The sequence below is a fragment of the Betta splendens genome, chromosome 7 (genome assembly GCF_900634795.4).
Source record: "Betta splendens chromosome 7, fBetSpl5.4, whole genome shotgun sequence".
NCBI classification, from domain to species: domain Eukaryota; kingdom Metazoa; phylum Chordata; class Actinopteri; order Anabantiformes; family Osphronemidae; genus Betta; species Betta splendens.
Genome location: NC_040887.2, coordinates 8,920,938 through 8,944,997, shown reverse-complemented (window position 1 = coordinate 8,944,997; position 24,060 = coordinate 8,920,938). Strand labels below are relative to the sequence as shown.

At 41.6% G+C, this 24,060-nt stretch overlaps 2 protein-coding genes across 3 annotated transcripts; both read left to right on the top strand.

Annotated features, from left to right (window-relative positions):
- kdm5bb (lysine (K)-specific demethylase 5Bb) lies at positions 1-12,916 on the top strand. The gene is made up of 28 exons (XM_029156143.3): positions 1-319; positions 1,713-1,790; positions 2,135-2,257; positions 2,397-2,567; positions 3,128-3,184; positions 3,937-4,092; positions 4,206-4,299; positions 4,385-4,503; positions 4,671-4,829; positions 4,937-5,056; positions 5,146-5,304; positions 5,418-5,599; positions 5,704-5,866; positions 5,988-6,107; positions 6,209-6,403; positions 6,661-6,842; positions 7,021-7,145; positions 7,563-7,713; positions 7,816-7,930; positions 8,199-8,554; positions 9,361-9,499; positions 9,614-9,793; positions 10,268-10,426; positions 10,537-11,022; positions 11,107-11,191; positions 11,279-11,454; positions 11,529-11,774; positions 11,982-12,916. Exons 1-28 carry the CDS (start codon positions 167-169, stop codon positions 12,117-12,119), a joined length of 4,587 nt encoding a protein of 1,528 aa, XP_029011976.1. The 5' UTR covers positions 1-166; the 3' UTR covers positions 12,120-12,916.
- A 2,774-nt stretch (positions 12,917-15,690) lies between these two features.
- On the top strand, positions 15,691-23,008 carry rap1aa (RAP1A, member of RAS oncogene family a). 2 transcript variants are annotated; one of them, XM_029155927.3, is made up of 9 exons: positions 15,694-15,864; positions 17,297-17,459; positions 19,154-19,241; positions 19,470-19,538; positions 19,625-19,681; positions 19,779-19,919; positions 20,502-20,645; positions 21,017-21,135; positions 22,284-23,008. In XM_029155927.3, exons 3-8 carry the CDS (start codon positions 19,185-19,187, stop codon positions 21,104-21,106), a joined length of 558 nt encoding a protein of 185 aa, XP_029011760.1. In that variant the 5' UTR covers positions 15,694-15,864; positions 17,297-17,459; positions 19,154-19,184; the 3' UTR covers positions 21,107-21,135; positions 22,284-23,008. The 2 variants fall into 2 exon arrangements, with proteins under 2 accessions (XP_029011761.1, XP_029011760.1); XM_029155928.3 differs by lacking the exon at positions 17,297-17,459 and having other exon boundaries at positions 15,691-15,864.
- Positions 23,009-24,060: the final 1,052 nt, after the last annotated feature.

The following is a 24,060-nucleotide window of genomic DNA, read 5'->3' as shown; positions in this document are numbered from 1 at the left end:
CTGCCTCCTCTCGTGTTGATGTCGACTGAAAGCCACCGAGTCTCACGGTGAACGCACGGGGATCGTAGGAAGAAAAAACACACGCGCACTCGACGCGGCGGCACTTCGGGCTATCGGAAAGTAGTGACCTCTCCTGTCCGAGCGAGCAGCGGGTCGGCGAGAGACGATGAGCGAGCCGCGGCCGGACGAGTTCAAGCCTCCTCCGGAGTGCCCGGTCTTCGAGCCGAGCTGGGAGGAATTTCAAGATCCCTACAGCTTCATCAACAAGATCCGTCCCATCGCCGAGAAAACTGGCATCTGCAAAGTCCGCCCGCCACCGGTGAGTGCGATTCACGGCGAAAAACGCCGTTCGACGACGCGGATGCTGGGTTCGTTCCGACGGGCGCAGATGGACCTGGGATTTAAAGGGACTGTTAACATGGCGGATGCACGGCTATGCTCAGTCTTTGTGCTGCACGGCCAGCGAGCCCTCGCCTCGGGTTTATTTACGCCGCGCTGTTCGGCGGACGTTGAGCTCGTACACTCGCAGTGGGAACGCGTCGGTGTGTTTAAAGCGGAATACGGCCGCGGCTCGTGCCAGCGAAGCCTCGCTGCTCCGACCATTGAGCCGCTGAGCTAACAGGCTAAGCGGCGCTAGCTAGCAGCGCAACCTGTCATCATTTAGCTCTCGGCTTTGACATAGGTGGCTATGCGGAAGCCATTCCGCTCCGTCGAAGAGGGTGGTGATGGTCATTATATGGTCATAATCCATACAAAGGCGTTATAATGCTTCTTCTTGGTTTTGGTTCGCCATCGTGTCCTAGCAGAGCCGCTGTTAATTGCGAGCTGTTGGTTAGAAGGCATCATCACGCAGTTGGTCAGTGTGTTTCAGTGTGTGTGAGCCGTCACTTCTTAGTCAGGCGGTAGTTTTTAAAGAATAGGCCACGAGACGCTGCGTGTTTGTGTCAACAGCAACACTTTGTGTCAATAATATTCATTTTAATTGGAAGTTTTAAAAAAAATCTACGTCATGGTGTGACAATGGGTTGCTAAACGGCGACGTTGTTGTTAAATAGGATAAGTTGTACTTTTGATGCGTTATTACACAAGTTGAAGTGTTATTGGAGTGGATTCCAGTTTCTTGATACGACGAGGTGCTGTTGGTGTGTGTGTCTGCGTTGAAGGGTGTTGTCCTCCATGTTGGCTTTGTGGTAAGCTGGGCTGGTGAGTGAGTCTTCCATCTGGCCATTTTACGTGCCACTCTATAGGATGTTGGCTACTGACCTAAAAGAAGAGTTCAGATCCCAGCTTGTGTCATAGCGTGTTTTCATTTCATAATCTTGGCTGATTTTGTTGTTGACAAATGTTTTCTGATGTTGGAAGCCTTAAGTTGGAAAAGATCACTTGTTTCATTCTTTCAGCAACTGGGACCACGGTCTTTTTTGTTTGCCTAACTCAGGTCCAACAATGGTTAAATATGCAACAACCATTTTAGTTTCATGTTTTATCTGCCAAACTTGAGTTTAGTTAAGTCACTGTGGCAAATAAAAAAATCACTAAATTTAGTTCCAGTCTTTGAAAGGTCTGTTGTTGGAATAAACCTTCAGTCATCTTATATCAGTCAGCGAAGTGGGAATGAAGACACTGCAGACTGTCCACTACACACAGTACTGTACATGTAGATGTCAGGTTACGTGTAGCTACTGCTCTAATGTTTGATTTGTTGATATTAGGGCTGGCAGCCTCCATTTGCTTGTGATGTGGACAGACTTCACTTTGTTCCCCGGATCCAGAGGCTCAACGAGCTGGAGGTGAGTGTAGTGAGATTATATCAGTGATTATCTATGCATTTTTCTGTTGTGTTGACCTTTGTAATGTGAAGACTAGTGCTACAAAGGCTACATTGAGAATTATGATCATGAAACAGCTAACGTGTTATTAATGCTTTATAATAATTTAATGCAGAAAATAAAGCATACAAATTTCAAAGTGTATTTAGTCAAATCCAAATATTAACTAATTAATAAAAAATGCAGCAATTTAACACTACAATTTGAAAATGTTTGTAATAAAAGTAATTTTTCCTTTAATGCTTTGAATTCCTATATTTCTATTTATTTGTAACTGACTGCTATTGTTGCTCACACTTTTTCAGGCACAGACCAGAGTGAAGCTCAACTTCTTGGACCAGATTGCCAAATTTTGGGACTTGCAGGGATGTACCCTCAAGATTCCTCATGTGGAGAGAAAGATTTTGGATCTTTACACGCTAAATAAGGTTTATACACGAATTAACTGCACATTAGATATATATAGATACATCATATATAATCTGTACATAGAGCATCCTATACATTATACTATGAATATATGCAAAGTGTCTGTCATTTCACTCTTTGTGTCTGTGGTGATTTCAGCTGGTGGCAGATGAAGGTGGATTTGACATTGTCTGTCGGGACAGGCGATGGACCAGGATTGCACTACATATGGGCTTCGCTCCTGGCAAAGCTGTCGGCTCGCACCTGCGAGGGCATTATGAGAGAATCCTCTATCCCTACAATCTGTTTCAGAGTGGAGCAAACCTGTTGGTGCGTTGAATAGACATGCATACATGAATACAATGTGTTACAGTGCGTTTACATGCTCTTACTTTATGTAACCAAGAAACAGACAACATTCTGGAGCAGTCTGGTTTCCTAACCGTTATGTAAAGGGGAAACCTGGTTTTTCGAATCACTGTAGGAGATTTTTCCAAGTAGATTTGTCCTCAGAGGAGACATTCGATTACTTTCTTACTTCATGCATATGTGGGTTCTATTATTAACCTGGTTATTATAGTTCATGTAAAAACAGAGATACTGTCACATATACAGCAAGTGGTGTCTTAGTTGTAAACAAAGACTATCAAACACTATTGTATCAGTATAAATGAATACAATCAAAGTTGAATTCTTAAGACATATAATTGTGTTATATACATATATACATAATATCATCTGGCCACTGGTGTTGTATGCTTAAATGGCCTTTGCGCAAATATTTATAATGCTGTACAAGAGAGCTTCAGTGTCATTAGACTGGTATTGGGTGACCTCTTGACCAGGTCACTTTAAATTGTTTAATTACCCAAAGCTCTCTCTTGCCTTAGGCCCCAGATCCAGCTTCCAAACTGATGCAATTGGAGGCTGATCCCGAACTTGAAAAGGTATGTTCATCTCATGGTTAAAAAGCCCCTTGGCCACAATTAACAAAATGTCTGTTTATCATTGACTGGGCTTTACGCCATCTTCTGCACCACCTTATCTTTGCTTACTGGTGTGCTGTTTGCGAGTTGTATGTCTTGGGCCAAATATGAAAGTACTTTTTTTTTTTGTTCTTTGTGACAGCAGTCAGTTAATATTCATTAGTTCCAGTATTGTTGTAGGGTTTCTGTTTTCTGCTTTTCTAAAGTACTACTGTAACTGATTAACCTGCTAGTTTCAAAACAATTCTAGGCACTTTGATGTTCACCTACACACCGCTCACACACTGAGCTCAAGTCTCTCCTCCTGTGATTGACATGTTGCTCTGTTCTCTTTGTTTCGGTGACAAAGTGTAACTAACTATAGCCTTCTATTGACTAATGTTATCTTATGGCTGTTTAGGTTGAATCTATCCTGTTAAATGTTAAATACTGATACTTCTGTTAGTTAGTTATTACAGTATGTAGACTTGCTCATGGAATTTTGTTATTGCTGGTAAATTAAATAATTGGCTTTTAAATACATCACATTAAATATAAGCTGCAACATACTTAGACTCACAAATCTTCACCTGTTGTGTTTTTGTGTCATAAAATCATGTTAACAAAACTTTCCGTTAAAAACACTGCATTACATACAGTTATTTTCCGGAAAGTACACAACATTCTTTTGAGGTATTGATTTCTGTTTTTAACAGTCAAATTATTTCCCTCAGTGTGTTCAGAAGCCAAATCAGCCGGCTGACAGCACAGAAAGCATGGACAGCAATGACACCAAGGATCATAAGCTGCAGGAGCAGGCTCAGAGGCAGCCCGCCCCGACGGCTGACCCTAGCCCTGGTGCCCGCAGAGCCAAACGCATGAAGTGTGAGGTGAGCATTGTTGCATATTGCCACACATGATTACCTTTGTTTCCTCTCTCCAGGCATACATCATCAGCTTTTAGTAGTTTTCAATAATAGCAGTTTCACATCCTTTTCTCTAGGCTGTCTGTGTGAAGACTGAACCAGGTGAAGCTGGTGAGAACAAGCCAAACCTGAGGCGGAGGATGGGTTCTTTTGTTGCCAAGCCAGAACCAGGTCAGACTCAACAGTATGTACAGTAACGCTGACAGAGGTCCTGTGCTTAGTGATGGTGTTAGTAATATTTCCTGTTGTCATGCAGAAAAAGAGATTCCCATTCCAGTCAAACAGGAGCCAGTTGAAAGTAGAGAAATTATCGCTGACAGCGAAAAATTTAAGTCACGCTACAAGAAAACCATCCCTCCACTACCCCCGAGTCCAGTGAGTAGAAAAATACTTTTATTTTAAATAAAATAACGTACACTTAAAAATAGAATTGAACTTAAGGAGTCTTTAGTTCACATATACATTATTATTACAATAATATAATGTTATGATCTATTTTGTTCAGGTTACAGGTTAATAAGAAATTTCTTTGTGTTCCACAGGTGGATCTGGTGGTGTGTCTGGTCTGTGGCAGTGGGGGAGATGAAGACCGCCTGTTGCTGTGTGACGGCTGTGACGACAGCTATCACACTTTCTGCCTGATCCCTGCTCTAAACGATGTCCCCAAAGGAGACTGGAGATGTCCCAAGTGTCTGGCTCAGGTGACCCCAAAGAAAAGATGGAACAAATATCTGTGAAGGCTGATGTATGACTGCCTAAAATTAAATAAAATACAGTGCTTCAGTGGTTACTTTCATCTTTCTCACAGGAATGTAGCAAACCTCATGAGGGCTTTGGATTCGAACAAGCAGCCAGAGACTACACCTTGCGAGCATTTGGGCAAATGGCTGATGCCTTCAAATCTGATTACTTCAACATGCCAGTTCATGTGAGTCGAAACGGTTGCAAATAAATGCGTCAGTCACTTATGGCGCGAGTGTTTTGACAAATAGCTCTTTAACATCATGTGTTGTCCAGATGGTACCCACAGAACTGGTGGAGAAGGAGTTCTGGCGTTTGGTTGGCGCTATTGATGAGGATGTCACAGTAGAATATGGAGCTGATATTGCCTCCAAGGAGTTTGGAAGTGGATTTCCCATTCCAAATGGAAAATTTAAGGTTTCTCCAGCTGATGAGGTAAATTCATTCAAACATATAGAGCTCTATCTGTATATTCAATATCTATCAATAACATCTTGTTTTGAATATATGTGTATCTGACTAAGTTGTCTAAATTGTCTCTCTTTCAGAAATATCTTAAATGTGGTTGGAATCTCAACAACCTGGCAATGATGAAGCCTTCGGTACTGACACATGTGACTGCTGACATCTGTGGGATGACGCTGCCGTGGCTTTATGTTGGCATGTGCTTCTCCTCATTTTGCTGGCACATTGAGGATCATTGGAGCTACTCCATCAACTACCTGCACTGGTACTGATAAACCCCTCTGCAGATACTAAAGCTCCTTTTTGACCAAACTGTGGTCTTTTGTCTTTGTAAAATTAAACCTTTGGATTTCATTTACTTTTGTCAAGGGGAGAGCCCAAAACCTGGTATGGAGCTCCTGGGTTTGCTGCAGAGCAGCTGGAAGAAGTGATGAAGAAATTGGCCCCAGAGCTGTTTGAGTCTCAGCCTGACCTTTTACACCAGCTTGTCACCATCATGAACCCCAACACCTTAATGGCCCATGGAGTCCCAGTATGTGTTATACGTTGATAGGCACTGATCTCCCTCACATCACTTTATATATGACACTGTAGTGAACACGCAACCATGTTTCTAACAGAGACATGATTCCTCTGTTGTCTTCTGTCCTTAGATTTACAGGACAAACCAATGTGCCGGTGAGTTTGTCATAACCTTTCCTAGAGCATACCACAGTGGCTTCAATCAGGGCTTCAACTTTGCTGAGGCAGTAAACTTCTGCACTGTGGACTGGGTAAGGGTCACCTCTTTTAATCTTCAATAATTAAATGTTTCATTAAAGCAAATTAAAATATTGAACAGCGGTACAAATTTTGTTTCTACCCCCTTTACCAGATGCCACTAGGCCGGCAGTGTGTTGACCACTATCGTATGCTGCACCGGTACAATGTCTTCTCCCATGACGAGATGGTGTGCAACATGGCCTCCAAAGCAGACACACTTAATGTCGTCCTAGCCTCAGCTGTTAACAAAGACATGCTTGTCATGATCCGGGAAGAGCAGGAACTAAGAGAGAAAGTGAAGAAGATGGTAAGATGATCTTATGTCAGCTCACAATATAATACACTGTTGTTGTGTTTTGTGATTCTTCTTTATGGCAAAGTAAATATATTTGTTCCTTCCGAAATATTTTATTCTGAATGCTTACTAAACACATGTTGTCCAGCTGTGTACAGACCTAATATTAGATTACATTGTGGTCACTTTGTTTAGCAGATATTCAGCCTAAAAACAAATCTAATGTGTTGTTCTAAAGTTGGATTTCCCTCTATTACGCTTGTTTTCAGGGTGTGGTGCATTGCAAGGAGGCCAAATACGACCACCTCCAGGACGATGAGCGGCAGTGTGCTACATGCCGGACCACCTGCTACCTGTCAGCCATCACCTGTCCCTGTAGCCCAGGAACGCTGGTTTGTCTGCACCACATCAGTGATCTGTGCTCCTGCCCCCTCATCAACTACACACTGAAGTAAGAACCTGTGGAGCTCATTTAAGGTCAACAGGCTCTGTGCACAGAGATTAGACCACAATGTATGAATGTAATGATTCACACAGTTAATTCTTGTTTAATGTAATATTCGCCAAAAATAAGATCTTGTGTGTGCACCCACTGTTTAGTTCACACTTTTCTATGTTGCTTCCTGCAGTTATAGATACACACTGGAAGACCTATACCCTATGATGAATGCTGTGAAGCAGCGAGCTGAGCTGTATGATGACTGGGCCTCTAGTGTGACAGAGACTCTAGAGGCTAAACTGGAAAAGAAAAAGGGTAAGGAGGGAAGAACAGGGCACTAAACCAGTGTTTTAACATGTTTACATGTGTAAGATGATAGACTCTGCAGGCTCTGGGTAATTAAAAGGCTTAGGGGTGTGTACTACCTCCTGTAGTAGTGGCCTTCATGAATTCTCTTAAAGTTTGTAATTCATTTAACAAGTAATTAAGTGTAGTGTTGTTTCTTTTGAAATTTCTTGAAATTGATTTTAATAACCTACTTAAATATAGAAAACTAGATTAGTAGAAAAGATACATGAAGCTAAATCTATTAAGCTAATCTAAATGGTTTAATCACCTGAAATGATGAAAAAAACTAGACACTTGTTGCTTAGTGATGTTTCAGGTTACGTATTTAAAGTGTGAGTTTTGTGTGTCCATCTTTGTGTAACAACGCAGGTGTTCTTTTTACAGGCCTACCAGTCTTTCGCACCCTTCTGGCTGACTCAGAGACCAAGCTGTTCCCCGACAATGACCTGCTGCGACGCCTACGTTTGGTCACACAGGATGCGGAGAAGTGCTCGTCAGTGGCCCAGCAGCTGTTGAATGGCAAGAGGCAGACCAGGTAGACTTAGCTCAACACACTTGTGTAGATGAGTCTGGCATCTGCCTAAGAAAACAGTATAATGCGCTTTCCATTAACTGGACATCTGTGCCCTTGACATAGGTTTCGGTGTGGGAGCGAGAAGTCACGGAGCCAGTTGACTGTGGAGGAGCTCAGATCATTCGTCAGGCAGCTGTACAACCTTTCCTGTAGTCTCCCTCAGGCTCCTTTGTTGAAGGTAGGCTAAGGAGGAGAAACACATCCTGTAATGTTACCACACTACCCTGACATGATTTTTATTATAAGCTGCACAAACAAAAAGACCCTGTGTGCAGTTACACCACTTTACCGGGGCATTATGCTGTCATCTGTGACTCTGTAAACACATCATTGTACATCTGATAAGTCAGGAAAAATGCATAATAGTAACCTAATCTCTTTGGCACAGATACTCTATCTGGAGTCCGTGATCCAGGTATAATTATTTAGTTCATGTGTGTCCTTAGGAACTCTTGAATCGCATTGAAGACTTCCAGCAACACAGTGACAAGGTCTTGGCAGATAAAGTTCCCAGCGTCATGGAGATTGAAAGTCTATTGGATGTCAGCTTCGACTTTGACGTGGAGCTGCCTGAGCTGCCTCGTCTCAGAGTGAGGCTGGAACAGGCCCGCTGGCTGGAGGCTGTGCAGCAGGCCAGCGCTCAGCCGGCCACCCTGAGTCTGGAGACAATGAGGAGGCTCATCGACCAGGGAGTCGGGCTGTCACCTCATCCGTCGGTGGAAAAGGCTATGGCACACCTCCAGGAGATGCTCACCGTCTCTGAGCACTGGGAGGACAAAGCGTCTAGTCTTCTTAAAGCCAGGTAAGGGCAGCACTGACTGATCCAAGATGGTTGTAGAACCTAAGACAGGGTGGACAAACATCAAAACATCGACAACTAAACTTTGTGATGTGACACATCACTGTTAAGTCTCTGATCCAAAAACAAGCCTTTTTATAAACATAGTTTTGTTTTATTAGTCGTAGTGTTTTGTTCAGGTATTTGCACTGATTGTAACTGAATACTGTAATATTACATCAGTGCTTCTGATTTTGCTTCATTTTACTTACAGCTAGAGCAAAATGCTGCTGCTAGAATATCAACAAGACCAACAAAAAGTGAGCATCATGTTTAGTTCTGCCCTCATTCCATTGGTACTCAGTGCTGTTCAGTATTAACTGTCACAAGTGCTTCTCAGAGGCTTTTAATGGCATGGCTGTCACGAATGTGCATCTCTTTTTTTACATGGTCAGAAAAAAAAGACTAATTGTCAGTCAGGGATGGCATTTCTGCAGTTTCCCAAAGTTGTGTTTGTTCATCATGCTCAGTACTGTAGCTTTATTTTTTTCTTAGTATTAATATTATTGTTTATGAATGCATTTTTACTGTTTAATCCAAAATGTTTGGTACTTGACTTTAGTTATGTTCCAGGAAAAAAAGTATATGTAAGCTCTAACCTTTAAAACTACACCCAATACAGGATACTTTCAGCATTTCACTGTTCGATGGAATAATGATTTCTGAGAGAATGTCTGAAGGTGTCATGACCAGTTTTGCTGTGGCTCTTTAAAGTGGGGGTGACGGACGGAATGTGTTCATTACAATATTTGTATTTTTCTTGCCCACAGACCACCACACTCCATAGAGGCTCTTTGTGCTGTTGCTGAGAAGGCGTCTGGCATCCCCACGTACCTCCCAAACTGCCTGCTCCTAAAAGACACCATCAGAAAGGCCAGAGAGTGGCTTCAGGAAGCAGAGGAACTCCAGGTTAGGACACTGTTTCTTTGGCATTTCATTAGGGGAGAGACGTGCATTAAAGCACAATATTCCTTTTTAAGGATAATTTGTGATTGTATTACTGCAATAATCTGCTCATTTCAGGCCAGTGGCTGCGTGCCCATGGTGGACAGCCTCTCTGACATGGTGCTACGAGGCCAGGCCATTCAAGTGCATCTGGAGCCTTTAGACAAACTGGAGTCCTTAATGGTACAAGCGCAACAGTGGAAAGAATCTGCAGCTGCAACCTTCCTTCAGAAAGACTCAACCCTAACTTTACTGGAGGTAAACTCTCATATCTCATTAATAAAGTATGTCACACAACCAGTCAAGTGTTTGCATTCATGGGTTATTTGTCAGTTCTGAGTGTTTCGTTAAATAATTGACCTGGCATTGCAAGTACCAACATTAAAGTCTTATTATAGTTAATTATTGTTTATCATCTAAATGTTGCATCAGGCAGGGATGATGATGAAAGACACTTTTACCAGCTCTCACATAAGGTTTTGAATCCTATAATTTCAATGTGAATTTATTTACATTCTATTTTGCAAATATTTTATCAAATACAGTAGAACAAAGAGATCAAAGTCTAGACTATACTAGGGACTAAAAAGTAACTAGTTTAATCATTGCATTGGAATGTAATGAAGACAAATAAAATAGAAGAAAATGGAAATACTCCAGTAAAGTAGAAATATTTCAAAATGATATGTATGAACGGCTTTTTAATTGAGTAGTTGATTTTGTTCATCACAGGTCCTGTGTCCAAGATGTGAAGTTGGAAATGTTGGGTCTCCAAAGAGAAAAGCCAAGAAATGGAAAGAGTCCGCTAAAAGTAACAAGAAGAAAACAACCCTCAACACACTCAGTGATGTGGAAAAAGCACTTTCTGAGACCAAGGATTCTACCTCTGCAGTCAGTATTATATTATATTATAGTCAATTATACCTTGACTATAGGTGATGATGTAAAGGATAAGGCTGTGTTTATTACTTCACTGACTGTATTTTATATGATTCATTCAGATGGCAACTCTGGAGGAGCTGCGGATGAGGGAGATGGAGGCTTTCTCTAATCTCAGGGCAGCAAACGAGTCAAAGCTCCTTCCCACAGCAGACTGCATGGACCTAAAAGTGTGTGTCTGTCAGAAGCCGCCCATGGGGGCCATGCTGCAGTGTGAACTCTGCAGAGATGCCTTCCACAGTGTGTGCGTTAAGGACCTCTCGGACTCCTGCGAAACGCGGCCGTGGCTCTGTCCGCAGTGTAACCGGTCAGAAAAACCCCCCTTGAACAAAGCTCTTTCTCTGCTAACGTCCCTCCAACACATAGGCGTGCGCCTACCGGAGGGCGACGCTCTGCACTATCTGGTTGAGAGGACAATTAACTGGCAGCAGCAGGCTCAGCAGGTTTCACAATCCTGTAACCTCCCAGAACTGGAAGAGAGACCGAGAACGCCTCCCATCCTCACCTGCTGTGTATCAAGCAGTCACGACCCTCACAACCACACTCAGGTCACTCCTTGTTTTTATTACTTTTTTAGACAATAACTGAAAAGGATTTGTTTGCTAATGTTTTCGACTTGTGTTGTTGTACAGGCTCCTTGTTTGACTTCAGAGTGGAACAGTAACGGCCACACTCAGACTGTGTTCTACACAGAGCGGAGATGCATCCCGCTGCAGGGTCAGTGACTAAAAGGATATGGAAACTTCATGTCATGGTCATTAATTGATTATTATTATTCATATTCTTGTTATTTTTCTGCCACAGGCCTAAGTCTGGAGTTGGAAGAATTGATAGTGGAAGGGCTTTTGCTGCAGGTGTCACTGCCAGACGTCCAGAACCTGTACATTAGTTTACTGGACAGAACCAGCAGCTGGAACGCAAACACAGACTGTGACAAACAAATGCAATTTACTCAGGGAAACAGTCTGCCAGCGGATCAGGTACAAACTCACGGCAAGGACTGTGTAAAACAAACATCGTACCATATCAGGTCTAATTTGTCACTGTTTTTCAGGATAGCGTCACCACCTCTGAAAAAAAATCTAAACGGCACATGGAGACAGAAGGTTTAGATGCGGAGTGCAGGGTGAAAAACAGAAAACACTCCCACAAAAGGCAGAAGATGAATAAAAAGAATGTGCAACGCAGGCCGACATCAACATCACCCTCTCCACGCTCCGACTTCTCCCAGTCGGATGAGTCTGACGAGGAAATGGCCGTGTGTCCAGCAGAGCGGTGTCAACAGCCAGAAGGAGACGAGGTGAGCAAAACCTAAGAGGAGACAATAGATTATAACAAATCCTACATATGATTTTTATGGTAAATTAAATGATTTTTCTTACCTGCCATAGGTGTCATGTTAGCAATAAGATGTGTTGTTTAGTAGTGGCGTAGCTAGGATGCTCATCCATTCATAATATGCCGGTAACTGTGTGAGAGGGTTAAACCACAGCGTGTTTACCTGCAGGTGGACTGGGTCCAGTGTGACGGCAGCTGTAACCAGTGGTTTCACCAAGTCTGCGTTGGCGTCACGCCTGAGATGGCAGAGAAGGAGGACTACATTTGTATCAGGTGTACGCTCAATGACGAACACATGAGGAAATGAATAAAGCGGAGGATTTTTTTGAAGGATGGCTGAGGAGACCTACCCGTCGTTAGCCCGTTATTGGAGCCAGCAGTCTGGATGTGTCACTGACCTTTCTACCCCTCACACCTCCCTCCTGTCTGTCCGACCCTTTTGTAACAACGGTGCTATCTCCTCTTTGAATTGTTGTCCAGAACTATAATGTTTAGTTTTTGTTTGGGTTTTTTTGTATTTTTACATATTATATATATGTATATTATACATATATATATATTTCTTTCGTTCTTATGAGATGTTGTGGTTGTCTAAATGGAAAAAAAATCACAGGATGTAAGTTGTGCTGCATGGGATTCTATTACATCGGTGCAAAGAAGTCTTATCACATGACATGAGACTAAGAGGGTTATTCACGGGTTATTATTCTCTTCTCTGGAACCTCTTTGCATGTTATACCAGAGCTAAGGGGACAAATGTCAAGATTTAATCATTACCCCCCTCCCAATTTTTTTTCTTTGCAATCCGGCTTTTAGCACATGCATCTAAATATAACAGTTCCCTTTTTTGTAGAATAGGTTTATTTATCTGAGCAATAATTTTGTCTGAATTGACTTAAATGGTTTGGTTTTTGCGGAGTTGTGCTAATGCGTAGACATGGTGTGATGTACAGAAAGCTAAACAGATGAGTTGCAGCTGTGGACTAGAAATGTAGCAGACATGTACATCCACAGCGCGTAATCAGGTACAGGATGATGTTGGAAGTCCGTAGGTTGCTGAAGATGTTACAGGTTTATATTGTGGAATAAACCCCATTTGTTCTATGCTGAAGTCCCATTCTGTCACTTGAACACAAGGAAAGGTACCACTAGATGTCCTTGTAACCACAAATGGGTTGGTCTTAATGCACAACATAGATCCTAGTCTGGAAGTTGCAGAGGAAGCAAATGAAAACATGTTTGTTCATAATGAGCATAATCAACTGGTTAAAAAATGCCAGGACGCTAACAGCTACTGAAGGCAAACAGAAGCCTGAGGGTCAACAACAATCATGAGCAAATAGACCTTTTCTAATCTTTCATACTTTTTCAGAAACTATCAGTTTATATATTTGGACGACAAATATATAAGCAACAACGAATGGAATGTTGTGTAAATTCTTGCTGAAGTTTTACCATCACACGCTGCTGTAACTCACTCAGCTAATGAGGAAAAGTGGTCGACCGCAAGTACACAGCGGTCCTTTCTGTGGTGATGGGAGCTCAAGCAGTGTTGTCATTATTAAGGTATTTTTACACAGTTACTGGACTAATAAAGTGCTCCCAAACAGCCTAAGGTTGAGAGACGAGTACACACAGCACAGGGCTCACGTTACCCCTGCACTCATATCTGATGTCTCAACGGGTATCGTCTGCCTTTTACCAGCAGCCATTGAAGCGCTACACAGTTCCTAGCATTTGACAGGAAGCTGTGGCCATAGCACACAAATTAAAACGATTATTAAAACATTCAGGTACATTTAAAGACACGACTGCAGTTCAGCCACATGCAGTAAGCAGTATGTGAAAGCATAGTGTGTGAAGAGCTTAACGGGGCCTGCTGACCTTTTCCAGCTACAGTTAGTTTCCATTGTTATGACAATTACACACCATTGTGGCTATTTGATTTATATTTTAAAGAACGCTGCAGTTTGATGATGATTTGGAAGAGCAACATGTCAGCGTTCACAGGATAACACTCTGTAGTTAATTCTGTGTACTGACAATCTACTTTTAGCCCTGCCGTGTATTTATCCCTGTCTGTAGAGTATTTACAGTTCCCACCGATGAGGTGAATGCTGTCTGACCAACGCGGCACCGTGTACATCAGTGAGCCACAAAGCCAGTCCTGAAAACCCCAACTCCTCTGCTGAAACCCACCGATACACATCAAGTGTTATTTGCAGCCGTCAGATCTTGTTTGTCGTGAACGCCGTTTCCATATTTAGCCGGCGTAATGAGGAAGATATGCCGTTAGAATAACTCATCTAATCCATTCAGTCACTGGGCCTCGACCAGCTGGCTGCCCACCTCTTTCATGTGGCGCGTTGTCATGCCAGCTGTCACGGGGAACATGCAACGCACTGGGATAACTGAGCAAAACATTTACATAGAACCAATATTGCGACACTGTTACATAAATTAAATGTGTTTCCTTAATAAAAGTGCTATTAACTGTTGAGTAATTAAACTCCACTCCGCTTGTTTACAGCCGGACTAACAGCTCTGTGAAGCACCAGTAGTTCTCCATGCTAAGTTCTAGGCTCATCATCTATCATACTATGATTCTATTTTTTTCTTATTAAAGTTGTCTAATTGTCTCGCTCGAATCATCAACATATAATATTTCTATCCTAATATTTGCTAGAGGGTTTAAGAGTCTATATGCATTTTAAGGCCTATAACCAGCTGGATTTCCTAGACAGTGGTGTGTATGAATAAAGTCACAGCCTTTAACTGAATGCCTCTCTGTCGTTGACTTTTGTGCGCTGCCTACTTTGATACTTTATACTTCCTGCGCCTCCACCCATAAAAGAAAGAGGGTGGCTGCTGTGTACACATGAACCTGGAGTGGGTAAACTGACAGCACAGGCACTCTGGAAGGTGGGTCCCCTCTCATTATGCTGATTTGGTGGTCACGAAGAACACGCAGCAGGAGACGTGGAAAGACTCGGGTGTCGCGGCGCCGTGAGTCACCTGAGCGGAGGCCGGCGTAGCGACAGTGCAGCTACAGGCAATTATTACAGCACCTCTGGGTGCCCACTGCCTACTGGCACGCTCCCAGTCTGCTCGACGGCCCCATGTGACTAAAAGTTAAATATGTACTCCCTTATCAGATTACTGGGTCACACAGACATTCATATGGTACAGTAAGCGCTTACGTTAGTATTTCTGTTCTGATATAAAAATACCTTTTGAAAGCAGCACCAAACACTTACACATTATTTAGCCCAGTGTATCCAACACTGAAGCAGGAACATACGTGGAAGAACCAACTCATGCTTCGAACATATACTGTAGTATTACCTGGGTAATTTAAAATTATATTTGTGTAGACTGTGTTATTGCAACTATGGAGTATCCTGTATTATTTGAAACTGATCCTGAGACTTTCTACGTACAGGAATATAAATAAGTGAAATACTAAAAGATGCTTTGTAGGATGGTAGTTGAAGGTAGTCACTTGAATTCATGTAAATCTAATAAAGATGAATCAAAATAATCCAATAAAAACAAATAATTGTTGATTACAGCTCTGCATGTAGTAGTTGAGTGTTTCTAATCACATCACAGCCGCTTTTAATTGGAAACGAGAAAAAAACAGAGAATTAAACAGATTTTTCACTTAAACCATTTTAGATTTTGAGACTGACATGCATTTTAGACGAAACAGTTTATATTAAACGAAGACACGTACAGTACGTATGGCCGATGCTTGGTAAAGTAGCTGGAGCGGACTGTGAAGTGTCGCCGCACACTGCGCCTCAACCCACCGCTTAATTACTGGAGGAGCGTTATTCTCCCCGAAGAGAACCGTAAACGACGTGCGGATAATCCGCGCCGCGCGGGGCCGCAATAAAACCACTCGCCCGCCGCGTTTGAAGTGGGGAGCTTTAACTTGTAGCTTAACCTGTTTAGCTGTGATAGGCTGAGGCGGATCCAATCAATCGCTGCTGTCCGGACCCTTCCGTACATTCACACTGTGGGACTTAGCGCACACATAGCGGAACACGGTGAGTGTCTTCGCCTCTGTTTCGAATCACCAATTTCATACTCAGTGATTCAGTGTACGGCTGCTGCGGTTTAGCGATTATTCATCGAGCATGTTCGTGTTTTGAAAGAGATAGTGAAAAGACTTTTGGGTATATTTCAACGAAGTAAATTTAGTGGGTAAAATAGCTTAGCGCGTAAAGCTATGACCGGACCGAGCAGCTAACGTCAGCTAATGATCAACTAGCGAGTTGTCGATACAACCGCGGCTTGTATGTTATCTTATTTAATGTCAAATTGTGGTACGTTCGCTTTGAGTTGTGTTGTGGTTTCATCCGCCTGTTAATAAAAACCCAAGTGACATCCTAAAGCCCAAGCGCTAGACGAAATCCGACAGAAGGTTTGGTTTGAGAGTTCAGCCCGGATGCTAACTTGCTAGCTAACACGTTAGCCTCCGTTCGCTGAACAGTTTGGCAACTTAAAATGGAGTTTACAGTTCGTGAGCCGGAGGTTGTAGTTAAACACCGAGATGAACTTTTTTTCTGTCTGTAGAGTCGTAGAGCAAACTAACACCACATTTCGGCTGCAGAGTGTAGTACATATATATATTTCAGTCTACCACCCAATAACGTTAGCTAGCGTCCATCAAACGTTACTTACTGAATGCTAGCTAACGCAGGGGTTGTCAAGCTTAAGTTGGTCGTGACCAACTAACATTAGTTTTTTGTATTTGTTCCGACCACAGAAGTTTCGCTTTAAAAAAAGCGTCTAACTTGTGTTGACTTGTTAATACCACCTAACTACTTGGCGTGATTATTTAAAACTGTTAAAAGTGACAGACTTGCGTTGAGAAACTAATAGCCACACCCTTCCTTTCGAAACCAACTACGCTACAAGTTGCCACGGAATTGAGTTCATCTTTAGTTCATTTATTAAACGCCAACATTCTCTCACTTGATTAAACCGTAGCGACACTTATATAATAAAATAAATGTTTTAACCGTTTCATCAACCAGATTTGTGCGTGTACTTTCTGTAAAAGTAACCCAGTTGCTCCGTTTGCTTATGACGCACATGAGACGTTGTTTTCTGGATGTTCAGTTGCCCATTAATGTTCTTAATGGGCAAAAAAAAACACACTGCACTCGTGATTCGCCTCGTAGGCGACTTTGTGTCGTATCAGCCGTGCGACAACCAGCAACAGGTTTTTCAGATAATGCGTATTGTTGGTTATGTAACCGCTGTCCTCCCGACTGTAACACTCAGCACAAATGAAATTGGCACCGTGAAGCTAGCGTCACCTCAACAGCGATAATGATGGAGATAGCGCTTTTAAATTGCCTGCTTCTCAAATGGTTCTCCCATCAAATCTTTGCCTCCCAAACCATCCTAGTAAATTGACTTAACCATAAACAGACCAACACTTTAAACCTTTAAATGTGTGGTTTAATTTAGGGCCAGTTTCCTGCCGGAACAGTTTTGGTGTCGGACACGTCCTCTCGGCTCCGATCAGCCCTCGGCACCTGCCCGCTGTCACCAGTGTACCTGCGGATCTGCTGCCCCCCCTCCCCCCTCCCCAGATGTAGAGGGAGTTGCATCTGCAGCAGCCGTGTACACAGTAGGTTAAGCTATTTCCTCAGCATGAATGCCATTTTCGTTTGGCACGTGTTTGTTTATGACGCGCTGTCGGGGTTCTTTTTGTTGTCTGTGTTGCTGGCTCTCGAAAGTTAGAAGGAAAAGTATGATTAGAATTGGTGAAGGTTAAAGCTTAAGTCCCTGACACTTGAAATGTTGATGCTAGGCTCATATTTTATCAATAGAAGGTTGAAGTCTCGTATCTGATGTTGAGGTTTCCAAGCAAATTCTGACACCCACACAAATTTACATTTTAAACACAATGATTTGCCTTTACAGGCTACCAAATGCATCAGGCACACGCTGGTGTCGCTCCCTAGGTGTACCCCCCTCCCCACCCCGGTAATGATTTCAGTGTCGTGGTCACGCATGCACCCTCTGATCTCCATTTTCCGTTTGTATGGACTACTTGAGTAGAGGAGAGTCGTCACAATGGCTCTTTGTGGAGTGCTGTGGGTTTCTGGTGCTGCTTCATACAACGTAGTTAGAATTGCAAATGCCAGTCGAGGGTGACAGAGTGGTTTTTGTATTGTTTGTTTCAACATTTGACAAAGGTCCCACAGACATGGTGTCATTAGTAGATTCAAAGAGGATTCTAAATTAGATTTTGCTATGCATCATCCTGTCTGTGACATTTGTACATGTACAATGAAAATGTAATCTTCATTTGATGTACAATAGCATTTAAATAAGAAACTTTTCATGTTTTTCACGCATAAATACATTATTTCCTTCTTATTGACTATATTAAATATAAAGCAAATTAGTGATACTTCTAATTTTTGCTCGTTTTTACTGGTGCACAATTTGTTGGTATGCTGTCAAAGGACAGAAAAATAACCATAAGGGTTTTTCATAATTGGAGAGCAATTACTTTTATTTTTTTACTTTATAATTTATTAGTTAATATTTGGGTGCCTCATAACATTAGTTATTTGTTCCTTTCTTTACTTGGTTTTCTACCTAAACCAAATTCCAGGCCACGTTCTTTCTCTGAACTGTGTCAGGCTGATGGAGTTGATGATGGGTCAGTTCTGTGCCCTTTCTCATTTTGTGTTGTAATGAGAGTAAGTTATTTGTGGCACTGGAACAATTACCTGCAAACTGCAGTGCCAGTTTCAGGATCTGTGTGTGCAACCTTTGGGTCAGTTTCAACTAATTTCTTTTCTATGAATGCACTGACTTATCCAGTTTAGATGAAACACTGGTTTAAATTCATAGATTTAAGAAGCCAGAAGACGCTTTCCTTCACTTCTTGAATTTTTTCTTTAAGGAGGCGACTCCCCTATCACCATGACCACTGATGGTCCCATGGTAGTGGGTGGAAAACAGTTCATTTTTTTTGGCAGAGAAATTATGTTGTAATCTACTAATGTCAGAAGCGATTTTTTTTTTCCCATCTCCCCTCATTGTTGTAGATGCTAATGCAGACAGGGCATTCACACTGCTCCCATATCATTCTGTAGACATTCTATGGATTCACAAGCTGGTGTGAGTTTCTGATTTTGTGTCCTGAATGAAAAAAGAAAAAAGACGGATAGGCAGTTTGAGCTAAATGTTGTTCACATTAAAAAGATAAGATGGAAAAGTGAAAAGCATGTTTGGCTTCAGCTGGCTGTAGCACCAAATTTGCTCTGTGTCCAGCTTAATCATCCTTCTTCCTCTGTACTTTCACAGATTCTTGTGCTGTCCAGTGAAGTTGCCCACCATGCGTGAGTACAAGCTAGTGGTGCTGGGATCAGGAGGCGTGGGAAAATCAGCATTGGTAAGTGTTAGAGATCCAAGGAGCTGATATCTATATTATTAGTAAATTAATGTATAGAATGTCATTGTGAAACAGTGTACCATATAAACAAATTAATATAATCTGTTTGATTATTGGTCACATTGTTTGTGCTGTATTTGGAGTCATGCTACTTCTGGTACAAGTACATAAATACTGTTTTTGTTGGTTTGCTTTGACATTTGTCTTTGCTTTAATGATCAATTCCAGACAGTCCAATTTGTGCAAGGCATTTTTGTGGAGAAGTATGACCCCACAATAGAAGACTCCTACAGAAAGGTGAGAGGTTTACATGTGACACACCCTTTTTTTATTTCTTTTTTTTCCACTTGTCTGTCTGAAACCATACCCTTTTTGTCTAACAGCAAGTGGAGGTGGATGGGCAGCAATGTATGCTTGAAATCCTGGACACCGCTGGGACAGTAAGTCAAACCAGATGGAGTATTCATATAGAGAAGTATTAAAGGATAAACGCTAACACAGTGCTGATGGATTCTCCCATCTCCTGTCGTTCTCTAGGAACAGTTCACGGCTATGAGGGACCTGTACATGAAGAATGGCCAAGGCTTTGCTTTGGTGTACTCCATTACAGCACAGTCAACGTTTAATGACCTACAGGACCTCAGAGAACAGATCCTGCGAGTAAAGGACACTGAAGATGTGAGTAGTCTGCTTTTAAGACATTGTCGCTGAAGATTCTCAGGCATCCAGGTGAGCTTGAGTTATGGCGCCTGCTGGATAAGCAGCAAAAAGTAGAAGAAAGAAATCCAGATTTTACTTGTCACTAGTAGCAAGCAAGTTTGAGCCTTCCAAAGCAAAACATGTCCCGCTAGATTTAAACTGACTTCATCAAATTCTTGACATTGTTTTCTGCATCATCCATCTACTTGAGATGGTGCTGCAGAAGTGGGCTCGGCTCCACTTCTGCGTGTGAAGAGCCTCTCTACATAGATAACCTTTTAGTGTCTCTTTCTGTCACCCCTCTGGTTCATCACTCTCTCATTAGAGTCAGCTCTGTGGGAAAGAGGGCAGAGCAAAGGGGGGCAGGATCTTTGAGACAGGGTGGAAATGTCAGGGCTGTTAGATGCTGCCTTGTACTTCCACTCTACCTTTGGATTAAGAAAATTTGCATTGTGCTAAGTTATTATGAATAGTGAATTTCTTGATTGGTCTTTGTCACTTTTGTCACACAATTTAGATTTTTTTTTTCTGAAAATGTTGCCATTTCTTTGAATTGTTTAGGTTCCTATGATCCTGGTGGGAAACAAATGTGACCTGGAAGATGAGCGTGTGGTGGGCAAGGAGCAGGGTCAGAACCTGGCTCGTCAGTGGAGCAACTGTGCCTTTTTAGAGACTTCAGCTAAATCAAAGATCAATGTTAATGAGGTAAGATTTAATGTGATATGTATCTGTATAGTTATAATTCATTACATGAACTAGCTGCAACATTCCACAGCTCTTAGAGCTTAAGGAAAAGCACCTTAAGCTCTAAGAGCTTATGGTATAACTATAAATAAAGACTATAAAACACAAAGCAGAACTAAATAAATCAAAACTTGAATGGAGAAACCAAGTGAAGGTCTGTCGGTGTCAGCAAAAATTGATTTACGTTCTTTCGCTCTTTGACTTTGGTCAGTAACGAGCTGCGAGTCAGACTTTGCTTCCATTTTGAGGAAATTGTTAAAATGGCATCAGTGACTTTTTACTGTGACGACTGAGGCAAAAATGTTAAGAGCCCTGAACTGTCTCTGTTGTAGATTTTCTATGATCTGGTGCGACAGATCAACAGAAAAACGCCGATGGAAAAGAAGAAGACAAAAAAGAAGTCGAGTTGCACACTGCTCTAAAACGCCCTCCCACAGTAGCTCCAGGCCAGGTGAGTGGGTGTCGGAACAAAATTTATTCCAGACATGTGCAGGGTTCCTGCTGTTCACTGAGCTCCGAATTGTCACTGAACATGCAGAGATTTAATACAATAACTAAGTGATTTCATTAGTTGTGCCAGAAATATGGTAAATATTGGTTTGTAGTAACAGGAAAAAGATAAAATAGATTTCTATTCAAAGTACCTTTGGTGAACTAATAAAAAATGTATATCTAAGTTTAACATCAATATATGTGTGGATTTCCCTTTCACTTTTTAAATTACTATATTTTGTTACATTGGTTTATACATACGTTTGGTGGTCAGCCTGGCCTTTAGGTTGCAGCGCCTCCTGCTGTGTAAACATTGTAACTGTAATTTAGTTTACTGTTCTAGTCTCTGGCACATTTGCTTACTTAGTGACACAACAAACCTATTACCACTCTCTCTCCCTTAGGAATAGCATAGTGGTTCAGATATGATTTATTAAGTTTCAGGCCTTAAATCTGAGCCAGACACCAATTTGTTCCCTTGAATTGTTGCAGTCAAATATCTTTAAAAGACAGATCCAGATATTCTAGCAGTCGACATTTAATAAAAAGCCAGGTTTGATTGGCTGATGATTGACTTGGAGAAGAAGAAAACTAGTTGCAGTCATTCAAGTTACTCTGTAACATCAGCTATGTCAGTGTCTGTGCTCAGCAGTACCTTCTCTCTTTACCAACGCAGAGTTAGACAACTTAAGTTTACTTGTGGAGAGAGTACACCGCATTAACATGTACTTTAACTTGGACAACTTTATACTTGGGTAAACTACAGTTGTTTAGACAATCCTTTTTACACATGACCTGCATGTGTTCTTGCATGGTAAGAAATGAGGGGACAAAATCCAATGCTTGTGTGTATCATTTAAAGGTTATAAAACATTTATAATCCCAAGTTACTGTCTCTCTGCTGCAGATCTGTTAAAGTAAACATCAGGAAGACGTTTTGTGATACAAGTATTCTGAAGTCCCCAATTAGGTCAATGGCATTCATGGATGACCGTTTTTTAAAAGCATTAATTTAACATGCTTCAAAGATAACATTTAAACTCTTTAACATAATGCTCCCATCTTCTGTGTTGGTATGTTCTGACATTGTTTCTTTCCCTCATGCAGACACTTGTAATGATTAACTGTTTCCCAGTGGATCGTGCCAGCATTCCAAGTCCTCTGCAGAGCATTTTGATAAAGGCTGACAGATACTTCACCACTCACAAAATGGCAGGAGGCGGCACATACTCTCAAGATGCTCTTCTCTTCTTTTTAATGGCAAAGAAAGCCACCTCTGTCTTTTTGCATTGTCAGCCTGATGACAACTATTTTTGTCTTTTCTCTTCTCCAAAGTGTCTTTCTGTTGGAAATATCAGTGTAAAAGAAGAGACCATGGGTTTAGATCCATATATGGGAATTAAAATGCTTTATTAATAGTAACATCAGTCTTTGGCATAATGTGACAAATGAAACCATGTGACATGTTGGCCTTTTCATACATTTCTGCACTAACGGTCTCAACAAAGATGCATCATTGTCCATAAGTTACTCACTCCTACTTACAAGGATGTGCATTGATGAGATACCATCTTTCCTAAGTGACTTTGTTTTATATTGAGAGCTGCAAGCCTTCATATTTCCCATAATATATTCTACTTCCATTTTTGCATAATAAAGCTAAGTAAATTAGTATTTTATAGACTGATGGGGGAAATGGTGCATTCTGATTTGTGTCTTGCAGCTGAAAATATATTGTACTAAACCAACTCTAATATTGCTTCTTGTGTTACCCTGTCACAGATGACTTTCCAGCTTTTATGAATGATTAAATTTTAGTACATTTTCATTAATTTTGGGTCTTTTCTTTTTTCCTGTTGTATAGTTATCCATATTTATTGCAGAGGTTGAACAAAACTGTCAAATGTTTTTTTAAAATGTTTTATTTAGCAGTAGCTCAAGCTGCTAATGTACTGAACAGGTTCTGGTCTTGTGTTCATCATTGGCGATCGGAGCAAAACCTTCAAGACGGCCTGGAATGGATACGAGCGTACATTTAGTCAATAAGCTTGAAACTCAAGGGACATGTTTGCTCAGCTGGTCTACATTTGAGGTTCCAACCGAAACAGGAACCTTGACTCAAGGTTCCCAGCAGCGGAGGATGTGGGGGGGAAGGCAGCAAAAAGCAGAATAGAAACCGTTCAGACAAATGGGCCCCAGTCGGCGGCTTCACCTCAGAGCTAACATATCTTTAAACTTGGAGCTGGAAATAGTGGATGTAAAAATACATTTACTGAAGGCAACAACTACAGAAATTTTCAAAGCTCCTTTCGGTTAATAGGAATAGTTACATTCCTGTTTGACTGGGACAAAGTGTCCATTTATGCCGATGCTTTACTGAACCTACCATATTTATGTCAATAACTCCAAACTTCTCTAATGTTTCATAAATCATAGTTTTAAGGTCATGGTTCACAGGTTAGACTCTGTGGGGTCAAAGTTTAAGATAACTGTAGAGAACCAGACATTTTTAGGCTCTGGACACTTTTCACCCAACTGATGGTCCAGTTTAACCTCACCTCACCTGCTCCACTGGAGATGCTGCTAATCAGATTGTGGGTTTACGCCCATGTGTGTAACTGTGTTGCTGCTGGGCTGGTGAAATGATTACACCTGTCCCCAACCTTATTTAACCTTACCTCCCTTAAATCTCAACCAAAATACCATTTCTGTCTATTTATTCATCCCCCATTTGTCACTTCAATACCTCTAAATTCATCCCATTTATCTTCCCCTCACTCATTCAAACTGAAGCTTAATGGTCTATTAATATGGTTATATTTATAAATGTCTCATTTTTCTGAAGCACTGTTTTAGCACATTTATTTGGCTTTTGTGATAGGAT

What these genes read in the sequence shown, in the direction of transcription:
- rap1aa (XM_029155928.3), top strand. Translation starts at nt 19,185, where the DNA reads ATGCGTGAGTACAAGCTAGTGGTGCTGGGATCAGGAGGCGTGGGAAAA. An exon ending in TAGAAGACTCCTACAGAAAG is followed by an intron (nt 19,539 to 19,624) that starts GTGAGAGGTTTA and finishes TTTGTCTAACAG; the next exon opens with CAAGTGGAGGTGGATGGGCA. An exon ending in CAAAGATCAATGTTAATGAG is followed by an intron (nt 20,646 to 21,016) that starts GTAAGATTTAAT and finishes TCTCTGTTGTAG; the next exon opens with ATTTTCTATGATCTGGTGCG.
- kdm5bb (XM_029156143.3), top strand. Translation starts at nt 167, where the DNA reads ATGAGCGAGCCGCGGCCGGACGAGTTCAAGCCTCCTCCGGAGTGCCCG. An exon ending in ACTTCTGCACTGTGGACTGG is followed by an intron (nt 6,108 to 6,208) that starts GTAAGGGTCACC and finishes CCCCTTTACCAG; the next exon opens with ATGCCACTAGGCCGGCAGTG. An exon ending in CTCAGGCTCCTTTGTTGAAG is followed by an intron (nt 7,931 to 8,198) that starts GTAGGCTAAGGA and finishes GTGTGTCCTTAG; the next exon opens with GAACTCTTGAATCGCATTGA.